The sequence below is a fragment of the Bos taurus genome, chromosome 15 (genome assembly GCF_002263795.3).
Source record: "Bos taurus isolate L1 Dominette 01449 registration number 42190680 breed Hereford chromosome 15, ARS-UCD2.0, whole genome shotgun sequence".
Classification (NCBI taxonomy): domain Eukaryota; kingdom Metazoa; phylum Chordata; class Mammalia; order Artiodactyla; family Bovidae; genus Bos; species Bos taurus.
This window is the reverse complement of record NC_037342.1, coordinates 75976925-75989562: the sequence shown is the minus strand read 5'-3', so window position 1 is coordinate 75989562 and position 12638 is coordinate 75976925. Positions and strand designations below refer to the sequence as shown.

At 38.3% G+C, this 12638-nt stretch overlaps 1 protein-coding gene across 36 annotated transcripts in view; it reads left to right on the top strand.

Moving 5' to 3' along the window:
• Window positions 1-12638, top strand: part of PHF21A (PHD finger protein 21A) — a 192180-nt gene that overhangs the window by 159340 nt on the left and 20202 nt on the right. For all 36 annotated transcript variants that reach the window (XM_059874641.1, XM_059874635.1, XM_059874638.1 and 33 more), the window contains one exon: window positions 11178-11276. In XM_059874641.1, the coding sequence (XP_059730624.1) occupies window positions 11178-11276 (99 nt within the window). The remainder of the gene's footprint in view (window positions 1-11177; window positions 11277-12638) is intronic.

The following is a 12638-nucleotide window of genomic DNA, read 5'->3' as shown; positions in this document are numbered from 1 at the left end:
GGCTGACCATGATTCAGAGAGGCTGGCCAGATGGTGGGAAATGAGAAGGCTTCCTGCTGCCTTGGCCGCCTTGAACAGAGGAGCCTTATGCATGGAATACCGGCTTTCTACCCGGGCAGCTCATAAATGCTGCTAATCTGGCACTAAGAATCTGGGTACCACAATCTTGTATCAGGAAACACAAGCAAAAACACGTATCTATTCCTGGGGAGCCTACTCAAACCCTAGGAGATGCTTTGAGGAATATTTAGAGATAAGTGACTTCACATGCATTTTAGATCAGAAGTTTTCAAATTTATTATCAGCGAACTTCAGTATGAAATAAGGAAAGTAAGATGCCCAAGCTTAGGAGTTTGGGTGGAGTCATGTTTGTAGACCATCTGCCGTCATATCCCATGCTGGCTCTCAGACGACCTCTGAGGAGCCTTAGAGTTACAAAGAATGTGGTTTCAAAACATTATTTTAGAATGTTATTTCTCTTTGACCTCTTATTTGATCAAGATACTTTTAGGAGACAAAAATATTTTCCATTTTTTATTTTTTTCTGATTACAACGATGATACACATTCATAGTAAAAGAAAATCCAGATATTACAGAGATACATACGGTAGAAAGTGCATTCCTTCATGATCTGTGAAGAGAGTAAACTTCTCCCATAATTTTTGCCTTCTAAGTTTCTACTAGCAGTTTAGCATCATATTCGTCCATATTTTCTTTTTAAAGCAAAAGGCAAAATCAGATTATATATTACTTTGTAACTTGTTTTTTTCGTATTAGATCTTGAATATATTTTCCTATCTCAGCCTTACATATTGATAGAGCTCTTCATGTTAATTATAATACCATAAAAGTATATCTATAAATTAAAAAAACTTTTCCAGCAGTGAATTCCATGGGCTCCCTTCTTGTTGATCTGATAAATAAATGCAGTCATTGCGGTTCTAGTTTAGCATAGCAGTCCTACAGGTTATCAAGCTCAGTCAGCAAGGATTCTCTTTAGACTCCATTCTCAAGATTATCTTCAGATCTTTCTACTCTCCCCCTTTCTCTTCATATTTCATTTCCAGCATCTCATTTAAAGCTGTTTAAGAGATCTAATAGATAGGCAATATGTAGCCACGGAAGTACCACTTACAGCCTACTCGTAGAGATACCCAAACCTGTATCCTAACATTCTGTATGTGACCAGGCTAGATGGGTTCCTTTCTGCTTTCTGCTCTTTTGTTTAGGATGATAGCAATCACTTAATAAAAATGTGTTGATTCCGTGCCAGCTGTTACGCTACATGTACTGACATGAGGGTTGGTAAGTTAAAGCCTGTGCCATCACAAAACTCAGTCTCTAGAGCATTTGGGGCAGGTGCTGTGACTCTGCCTTCATAGGAGGAAGCACGGCAGGTTGGGTAGTTTCAAAGGCTTCCCTGTAGGAAAGGAAAGAGGTAACATCAGCTATAACAGCAGTTGTCCACTTCTCCTCCCCCTGCCCCCATTAGGCATCTGCAACTTCTTATCCACCCCAGATGAAAGAGCCCCTGTCTTATCCCTTATTAGAAGCCATATTACATTGTGGCTGTGAGAAACTGAGTGGTAAAGTTTAAAGAGCTTTGAGGCTAGAAACATATTTAAGGCAGAAAAGTAGGTAAGGCCAGACAAACTTACATCGGAGCCCCGACTCTGCTTCATTTTATGTCTTTGTCCTCTCCAGCATTCTGTGAAACGGGGCTAAACGCCTGTGGATGCTAGAAAGTCATAAAGCACTTAAAGTCTGTTAGACTGTGCCTGGCACAGTTAGTTCCCAGGAATTAATGTTCATTTTTTATCCATGCCATGCCATCCCATCCCCTGCAACAAAGCCTTCTGTGTATTTCCCAAGGCTAGACTGCTGAAAAAATCCCAGGTTCTATGGGAAAATTTGTCAGATTGCTACCCATTCCCCTACTTCCATTTATTATTTTATATAGAAACCTACACAGTATCTTCTTTTAAAAAAAAAAAAAAGTACTTCCAAGTTGAGAATATTATCCTATATATTATCTTCAAGTCCCAGTCTTCCCTTTAAGGAAATTTGAGGTAGTGACTCTTTGCCCTCCAGTGGGGAAAACAGAGCCAAGTGACCAAAAGATGGATTTTGCTTTGCTCTCAATCCAAATTTTAACCTTGATTGGTGTGACCACTTGGACATTTAAAACCTTTGTAAGTGTCTGACTTTGATTATTCGTGCATTGTGGCCTCAAAAGGTGAATTTGTAATTCAGAGGTATATGTGGCTAATTTAGTTCTAGTATTTTCCAGAGTTTTTGGTTTCTATCTTTTAAAACCAAAAAAGAACAAGATTTACAAATTCGTACAGGTGCAGAGTAGGAAATAAAAATAAATTACACAGATTGGGAGTAAACAAATGGGTTTTTTTTTCCCACTTTCAATGGGAACATGAATACAAGAGATATCCCAGTCGTATTCTTAATTTATCTTTGAAATAGTAAGACCAGTGTAACAAAATTGACATTTTGGCCTTGGTGTCAAGCACATGTATACCTTTGATGGATTCATTTTGATATTTGGCAAAACTAATACAATTATGTAAAGTTTAAAAATAAAATTTAAAAAAAAGAATAGTAGAAAAGACTGCGGTAAACTGCAGAGTAATATACTCCGTCTCAAGGAGGCAGCTACTTTTTGACAGTAGCCAATTTTTATCATATGGAAAACTTCTCTAAGAAAAGCCAGAGGGCTTTTCTGGTGGCTCAGTGGTAAAGAATCTGCCTGCCAATGCAGGAGACACGGGTTTGCTCCCTGATCTAGGAAGATCGCACACGCTGCAGAGCACCTAGGCCCACGTGCCACAACTAGGGAGCCTGTGCTGGAGAGCCGGGGAGCCACAGGAGAAGTTTGTGCACTCTAGAGCCTGTGCTCTGCAAAAAAAAAAGCCACTGCAATGAGAAGCCTGCACACTACAGTTAGAAAGTGGCCTCTGCTCTCCACAACTAGAGGAAAGCCTGTGCAGCAGTGAAGACTTAATGCAGCCAAAAATAAATAAAAACCAGAAATCCAGATAGTTTGAGAGATTTTGAGGTACACTTTTGTTCCTTGTGCTTTTTGCTGTCATAGGTAAGAAACCATTGTCACATCTAAGGTCACAAAGATTTAACCCTAATTTTTCTTCTAAGAGTTGCATGGTTTTAGCTTTTATATGTCGGAGAAGGCAATGACAACCCACTCCAGTACTCTTGCCTGGAAAACCCCTTGGACGGAGGAGCCTGGTAGGCTGCAGTCCATGGGGTCGCGAAGAGTCGGACACGACCGAGCGACTTAGCAGCAGCAGCAGCAGCTCCTATATGTAGGTCAGTAATCCATTTTGACTTAAATTTTCCATATATAATGTGAAACAAGGGTCCATGTGGATACCCAGTTCTCCCAGCACTATTTTTTGAAGAAACTATTCTCTCCCCATTTGAACTATCATCCTGTGATTATTGGAAATCTGTTGGCCATGGATGTATGGGTTTATTTCTGGACTATCAGTCCTATTCTGTTGGCTTATGTGTCTGTCCTTATGCCATTACCAGCCACACTGTCTTAATTGCTGTAGTTTTGAAATTGGGAAGGATGAGTCCAACATTTTTCGTTTTCAATGTTGTTCTGGCTCTTCAGGAGTCCTTGTAGCTCTACATGAATTTGAGAATTGTCTTTTCCAATTTTTCTGCAAAAAAAAAAAAAAGAGGGAGGGGCTGTTGGAATTTTGATAGGAATTGTGTTAAATCTGTAGATTGTATAGTATTGCCATCTTAATAACAATATTCGGTCTTCCTGTACTTGAACATGGGGGTCTTTCCATTTATTTAGGTTCTCTTTATTTCTTTAGCAGTGTTATATAGCTTTCATATACAAGTCTTTTACCTCCTAGGTTAAATTTATTCCTAGATATTTTATTCTTTTGGATGATATTGTAATTTGAGTTGTTTTCTTAATTTCCATTTAGGATTGTTCACTGCTATTATGAGTTACAATGTGTTAGAAATACAGCTATTTTTGTGATGATTTTGGATCTTGCAATTTTGTTGAATTCATTAATTAGCTATCGTAGTTGCTTTGTGGATCTTCAGGATTTTATGTATGTAAGATCAGGTCCTCTGCAAATAGAGTTTCACGTCTTCCTCTCCAGTTTGGATGCCTCGCATTGCTTTTCCTTGCCTTATTGCTCTGGCTAGAGTTTCCACTACATTGTTCAATAGCAGTGGTGAAGGTGGGCGTGCTTCTCTTGTTTCTCATCTCAGAGGGAAAGCTTTCAGTATTTCACCAGTGAGTATGGTGCTAGCTGTGGTTTCACATAAATGTCCTTTATAAAGCTGAGAAAGTTCCCATCTCTTCCTAGTTTTCTGAGTGTTTGTTTCATGAATGGGTATTGAGTTTTCACAGATGTTTTTTCTGTATTAACTGAGATGATCACATTGTTTTTCTTTGCCTTTGTTTATTAACATGGTATATTACCTTCCATTCCTAAGATAAGTTCTACTTTATCATTGTGTATCATCCTTTTAATATACTGCTGGACTTGGTGTCCTTGTGTTTTATTGAGGATTTCTATATCTGTATTCATAATAGATAACTGTTTTTTGGGAAAGTTTGAGAAAGATTGGTGTTAGTTCTTTAAACGTTTGGTAGAATTCACCAGAGAAACTGTCTGTTCTGGACTTTCTCTTTTGAGAGTATTTTGATTACTGTTTCAATCTCTTTAGTTGTATATTCTCTCGAGATTTTCTGTTTGAGTCCATTTTGGTAATTTGTATGTTCATAAGAATTTATCCATTTCATCTATATTATCTGTCTTTGGTATACAATTTAAAAAAATTTTTAAGTTCAAGTATAGTTGATTTACAGTGTTGTGTTAATTACTGCTGTACAGCATAATGATTCAGTTACCATTCATCTTTATATTCTTTTCCATTATGGTTTATCGTAGGATATTGAATGTAGTTCTCTGTGCTGTACCGTAGGAGCTTGTTGTTTATCCATCCTGTATACAGGATGGATATATATCTGCTACCCCAGACTCTCACCATCCCCTCTGCAAGCCCCTTCCCTTTGGCAGCCTATTGGTGTACAGTTGTTCAGTGTATTCTCTTATAATCCTTTTTATTTCTATAAGATTCATAGTAATGTAGCCATTTTTATTTCTAATTTTCATTATTTGTGTCTTTTTTTGTCTTATCCTGTTTAACTAAAGACTTTTCATTTTGTTGATGTTTTCAAAGAATCAACTTTTGGTTTCGTTAATTCTGTTATTTTTCTATTCTCCAATTCATTTATCTCCACGCTAATGTGGAGATAATTTTTACTATTTCCTTCCTTCCACTAGCTTTGGGTTTAGTTCTTCTTTAGTTCCTTAAGCTATGAATTTAGGTTATTGATTTGAAATCTTTTTTATTTTTTAATGTAGACCATTACAGCCATGAATTTCCCTCCGAGCAGTGCTTTCACTGTGTTTCATCAGTTTGGGTATGTACGATTATCATTTTCATTCTTCAGGGAGATAGAAAATTTCCCCAGTGATTTCTTATTTGTTCCACTGGTTGTTTAAGAGTATGTTGTTTAATTTCTACCTACTTAAAAATGTTCAGTATTGCTTTTGTATCAAGTTCTGGCTTCTATTATCATCATAAAAAATACTTCATATGATTTCAGTCTTTTAAAATTCATTAGGATTTGTTTTGTGTCCTGAAATAGGGTCTGTCCTGAAGAGTGTTTCATGTGCACTTGAGAAGAATGTGTATTCTGTTGTTGTTGAGTAGGTTGTTGTTTGTATGTCTCTTAGGTCTAGCTGGTTTACAGCATTAAGTCCTCAATTTCCTCATTGATCTTCTTTGTACATGTTCTTCCCTTTATTTAAAGGAGGTATTAAAGTCTTCAATTATTATTATAGAACTGTATATTTCTCCCCTTCAGTTCTGTCAGTATATGTATCATATATTTTGAGACTCTGTTGTTCGGTGCCTATGTATTTGAAATTGTCATATCTTCTTGATGAATTGACTCTTTTGTCAATATAGAATGACCTTTTTGTCTCCTATAACAATCTTTGACTTAAAGTGAGTTTAAATGTCTGATATTAGGATAGCCATCCCTATACTCTTTTGACTACTGTTTCCATGCAGTATCTTCTTCCATTCTTTGATGGATACCTTGTGTTTTTGTCTCTAAAATGTAGAGAGCGTATTGTTGTATCTTGTTTTTTTTAAATCCATTCTGCCACTCTTGTTGTTTGATTTGTGAGTTTAGTTACACTTAAAGTGGTTACCTATAGGCACAGACTTAGGCCATTTTGCTATTTTGTTATCTACATGCCTTATATCTTTTTGGACCAATGTAATTTGATTTGATCCCAGCTTAGCTTCAGTAGTATACAGAAGCTCTGCCCACCCCCCGCCCGCCATTATGTTGTTATTGTCTCACATTACACCTTTATGTATTGTGTAGCCATGAACACATATTTAGAATTTCTGTTTATGCATTTCTCTTTTAAATCATATAGGAAGCAAAAAGGAAAGTTACAAATCAAAGCCACAGTAATACCGGATTTTACATTAACCTATATAGTTACCTTTACTGAAGTTTTTGTTTTGGGGGAGGGGGTTTAATTTACTGTCTGAGGGTTTTTTTATTTCATCCTGAATAACCTAAAGGGAATTCTTTTAGGATAGGCCTGTTAGCAATGAACTCCCTTGGCTTTTTGCAGGAAATGGAATTCTTGGTTGATAATCTTTTTTTCTTTTAGCACTTCATTTATTTATTTATTGGCCACACCACATGGCATGTGGGATCTTAATTCCCTGACTGGAGATTGAACCCGTGGCCCCTGCAGTGGAAGTGTGGAGCCTTAACTACTGGACCACCAAGGAGGTCCTTCCAGCACTTTAAACATGTCATCCCATTGCCTTCTGGTCTCTGGTTTCTGATGAGAAACTGACTGTTAATCTTAGTGAGGACCCCTTACTAAGGGGCGATGCATCGTTCTGCTTTTGCTGCTTTCAGGATTCTCTTTGGCTTTTGACAGTGTGATTGTGTTGTGTTTCAGTGTAAGTCCTGTTTGAGTTTATCCTCCTTGGAGGTCATTGAGCTTCTTAAATGTATACAGGCAAACCTCGGAGATACTGTGAGTTCAGTTCCACACCACCACAATAAAGCAGATAAGGGTAGTCACGTGAATTTTTTGGTTTTTCAGTGCATATCAAAGTTATGTTTATACTGTGGTCTACTGATTGTGCAGTAGCATTATGTCCAAAAAAAAAAAAATGCATATACCTTAATTTAAAAATGCTTTATTGATAAAAATGTTGGCCATCATCTGAGCCTTTAGCAAGTTATAATCTTCTACAGTAGTAGCATCAGATCACTGATCACAAAACACCTTATTTATATTATTGAATATAATAATAACAGAAATGTTTGAAAAATTGTGAGAATTATCAAGATGTGACATAGAGGCAGGATTGCCACAGACCTTCAGTTTGTAAAGAATGCAATATCTGCAAAATCCCATAACGTGAAGTGCAGTAAATAAAGCAAGGTATGCCTGTAGATCCTGTATTTCATCAAATTTGGGAAGTTTGTAGCTGTTTTTCTTTAAAGATCATTTCTGTTTCTTTGTCTCTCCTTTCCCCTGGGAATTATAACATATGTTGGCATGTTTAGTAGTGTCTTGCAGGTTTCTTAGGCTCGGTACATTTTTCTGCATTCGTTTTTGTGTCTGCTCCTTAGACTGGTTAATTTCAGTTGTCCTGTCATCAGGTTCACTGACTATTTCTTTTGCCTAAACTCCTTTAATGAATATTTCAACTATTTTTCAGTCACAGATTTCTATTTGCTGCTTTTAAATAATTTCTGTCTCTGTATTAATATTTTGTTTTTGGTAAGCCATTGTTCTCCTGGGTTATTTTTTCATTTTTTGCCATGGTTTGCTTTAGCTCTTTGAGCATATTTAAGACAGTTGACTTAAAGTCTTTCTCTAGGGAGTCTGATGTCTGGGCTTCCTTAAGGCCAGTGTCGTCTTATTGTTTTTCCCCAATGAAACAGCTATACTTTCCTGTTTATTTGTGTGCCTCCTAATTGTGAAAAACGTTCACTTTTAAATTACAACGTGATAACTCTGGAAATTAGATTCTCCTCCTACCCCGGGGTTTATTGTTATTGATTGTTGAGAGCCTCTGCTGTTTTTCTGTTTAGTGCCTTTTCCAGACTGTTTTTACAAATACTATTTCTTGTCATCTGTGGTTATTGAAATCTCTGTCCTATTAGATTTACTTAAACAACTGGAGCCAAAAAGAAGAAAAAGGTAATAATAAGTAAATTAAAAACAGAAAAGCCTATCTTGGTCTTTGCAGATTGGCTTTGAGCAGGGGCATTCCTTCTGTGCTAAACAGGCCACCTGTAACTGTCTTAGACTTCACCTCTTTCTTGGACAGAGCTCAAACATCAGCAGAGGTGCAAGCTTAGGGTTCTCTCAGCTCTTTTCTAAGGATGCATCTAGTCCCGGTAATGCTCCATGCACTCTGGATTCCCCAGTGTATGGGATAGCTGTTTAAAGCCTTCACTCCTCTAAGAATCTTCCTCCTCAGCCTCCTCCTTCGTAGGCCTTTGAGTCTGTCTGCTGCATACTCCATCCAGCATCCTTTGCACACGTAACTACAAGTAGCTTATGTCTTTAGATGCTTTCATCAGATGGCACTTGGAAAGCCACTCCAACCTTAGGTGGGCAAACACAGGTCAACCTCTGTGCCAGTCCTCAGGGGATTACCAGACAGGTCAGAATACACAGCTACACGTTGAAAACAAGGTTCAGCAAAACACACCAGGAGCACAGGTTACCATCTCCAAAGCCTCTGCTGAGCTCGTGGATGGCTTTGTAGGTAGGTAGGGGAAAATAGTTTCTTAACAAAATTTAGCAGCTTCTTTGTTCAGTAGGTGCCTCACTGGTTGTTCTCAGTTTTTTATTAGATTGCAAAATTTTAAAAAGTTGATTCTCTCTGTTTCTGCCAGCTTAATGTTTGTTTCAGTGAAAAGAATGATTCTAAAACTCCCTGTCCGGCCATTTCTGTGATGTCACTCCCCTCCCCTAATTTTTTTTTTCTTGTAAGCAGTTTTAAACAACAAAAATTTATTATCCCACACAGTTCTTGAGGTCAGAAATCAGGTTGCCTTTCAGCGTGGTGGTCCTGGCTCAAGGTCCCTGACAAATTTGCATTCAGATTAGTTGGCCAGAACTGCAATCATGTCAAGGCTCAAGTTGCCCTGTGGCATGTGGTGTCTTCCTGGACCAAGGATTGAACCCGTGTGTCCTACATCGGCAAGCAGATTCTCTACCACTGAGCCACCAGGAAAGTCCCCCTTCCTGTTGTTTCGTTTCCTTTATCTTTATTTTCTTGGATGATTTTGGTATTGTTTATGTAACCTTGAGATAGCTGTACTCTTCTTACACGAGAGAAAATTTGAACCTTGGATAATTCCTTAGCGAAGAGGAATTGGTTTGATCTTCCCTGGAGGCATTACCACCACCTGCTTTATTCAGCCCTAGAGATGGAAATAAGAAACCCGAAGAGACTTCACACAACCTTGGAGTAGAGCAGCAAACCCTTATAATTGACCCCTTCTCCCTCCCCTATCAGACTCCTGTTGTTCCGATCCACAGAGCTATGAAATCAGCTTCCTGGGCACGCAGGACCTTAAAACAGCCACTATAAGCTACTTTCCCATTATCTTCCTTTGTAGGTGTGTTTGGTGGTTTGTTTTTTGGGGGAAGTGTGTCCTTTTTGGTTAAAACAAAAAAAAGTGTGTGAGAGAGGAGAGCAAGTGATTCTTCTGGAAGGTTCTACTCCCCACCCAGAAGATCAGCACCTCTTTACAGCATACCTGCTCTATGGTGAGGCCCTGTGCTGGGTGCAAAGGGATGCTAAAGTGTAGAACAATCCTGCTCTCAAGTGGCTTCTATATAGTCCAGAGGTGAAATATTACCGTGATGAAAAAGAAAAAGAAAAATGCAAAGTAGCATTTATGCCCCTAGTGGTTGCCACAGTACTGATAAGGCACATACTTAAACTTTCCTAAAGCAATAGTGTGAGAAGCAGAAGGAAAATAATGGATGTGGCCAGGAAATAAAGTGAAAGTCTTTGTTATTATGTTTGTTTTTCAGGTCTAGGAAAATATTTCACAACATAATGATTTCTGAGACCTTTTGATATCCTGCTTGTAGAACCTTCTTTCTACACTTGGCTTTCATTTGGCTCCTTCTCATCAATAATCAGACAGTTTCACTCTTATTTAATTACTTGTTGCCATACAAAAAGATCATTTGCATCTTCATTGTTTTTAATTTTGAAAAAGTAAATTAGGTTTGTGTTTATACTTTTGTATCCACTCTTCTAATATCATTTCAGTATTTACAGAGGATTTCATAACATGAATTAGCCTTTGGGTCATGATGAGAATAGAAAGGCCAACCCAGCCCCCAGTCTACCAATTTGCTAGCTTCCTCTTGTGTCTGAAGATGGTAATGCTACTGGTGGTGCTTCGTTTGAATGGACGCACCTGGAAGGTGAGGTTGGCTACAATCAGGATGTCAGCCTTTTACGAGGTAGTCTTTCCTTGGCAATTGCGTCTGTCCTCTAATGGATGATACAGGCAGATTTTAAGTGTCCCGAGTAAGCAGAGTTCTGCAACCTCTCTTAAGGCTGTGATTGGAATTCTTCTGAAATAGAAAAGTGTGTATGTAAGACTTTTTTTTTTTTTAACATCATTCAGATCTTAAGTGCACTGTGAACCAGAGCTTGCCCTATATGTAACAAGAATGGACTTATTTCTGGAAAACTACTCCTTTATCCTAAAGTGCATAGAAATAGACTATTGTAATTTTTTTATTTGGCTGCTCCGGGTCTTAGTTGCAGCATGTGGGATCTAGTTCCCTGACCAGGGATCAAACCCAGGCCCCTCCATTGGAGCACAGAGCCCTAACCTCTGGGCCACCAGAGAAGTCCCTCCCCCTTCTGACCTGAAGTCCATATTACCTCCTTTATTAATGTTTCCGGTTTGAGTATGTTCTTTTCTTTCTTGTTGGCAACAAAGTATGTTTGCTTTTAGTCTCTTAATAAAAAGTGAATTCTGAAGTTTGATTTAATTTTCCTCTTCTAGACGGTTAAATCCCACACAGAAACAGATGAGAAACAAACGGAGAGCCGCACCGTCACCCCGCCTGCTGCACCCAAACCAAAACGGGAGGAGAACCCTCAGGTAGGCCAGCCCTCCCAGGCATGGCTCAGTCTCTGAGATGTGACTTTACTCTCATACATCAGGGGGGACCCTTGCTTTCTGAACCACTTGATTTCCTTTTCTTGTGCTTTCTCACTCTTCAGTGATGTTATTGCCAAATCAGGTTGGCCTGGGACAGATTAAGAGTGTGGCCTTAGGGTTCACGAGCTGGCAAACAGAGATTCCATAGCTGTGTCACAGATTTGAATTGTGTGATGCATGACCATTTCCCCAGGTACCCCCTGGCATTCCTAATGATCATTCTGTTTTGTTTGTCTCAGCCAGCATCTATAAGGGGTTCGGTTCACTCAGTTAACGTGTATCTATGTTATTGATTACACTCGTTACATGTGCATTTTTGTTATTACTATTGTATTGCATTAGATCCCCAAATCCCAGATGAATCAGTAGCTCGAAAGTAGATCACTGAAGCACAAAAGTAGGGATGAAAACAGTAACATCTGTACTGCAACTTAACATAGACTTATAAACTTAAATCGCAAACAAAACTCTGATACACAGATTGTGAATTTGTGTGTCCTTAGACAATAGAATATTATAGTTGATACTTTTGTACAAGCAGCTCTAAAAGAAAAATATGGACAGGTAATATGATGACGAGTATCTGATAGTTGGATTTTATTAGACCAGATCCATTCCCTTCTGGCCTCAGTGCATTCTTTGTAATGAAACCACGTCAGATAGTGGCATGAAGCCATCAAAGCTTCATGTCATTTTTTAGAGCAATGATTTATTAAGCCAGTTCAGGTTTTTCTACAACAAGTAGAAATTATAATTCTTTATGATATGAAATGAATTAATTTTTAATCTGCTTTTTAAAGAAGAGACTGAAACTTGAACCAAAAAGAAGTACTAGTCATGCATGTTGCTGAGAAACTTACAAAATCATCTGCAAAATTAATGTCAAGTATTAGGCTTGGAGGGTGAAAAAGAGAGCAGATTATTAGCAAAATTCCATTTTCAAAAGAAACTGAAGGATGTCTTATGTCAGTAGCACCGTGTAGACACGCAGGTACCCTTGTGTTATAACAGGTATTTCTAATTGGACAGAATCACTGCCATAAAGAGGATAAATTCGTTATTGGTATACATGTGATACATAGATGAGGCTAGAGTTCTTGACTTTTTATTCTATTTATCACTAAAAATCAGTTCTGTGGAAGAGATTCTTTCCCCATGTAGTAATTCTTTCATGAGCTCGATCTGGACTGGCAAAGATGAGTTGGATGTGAGTGGCCAAGAAGGGTGCCGTTACTTGATTAAAAGAAGGTGCATCAGAATGTCAGTTCACACACTGCTTTATTAACACAGAACAGTTTGGAG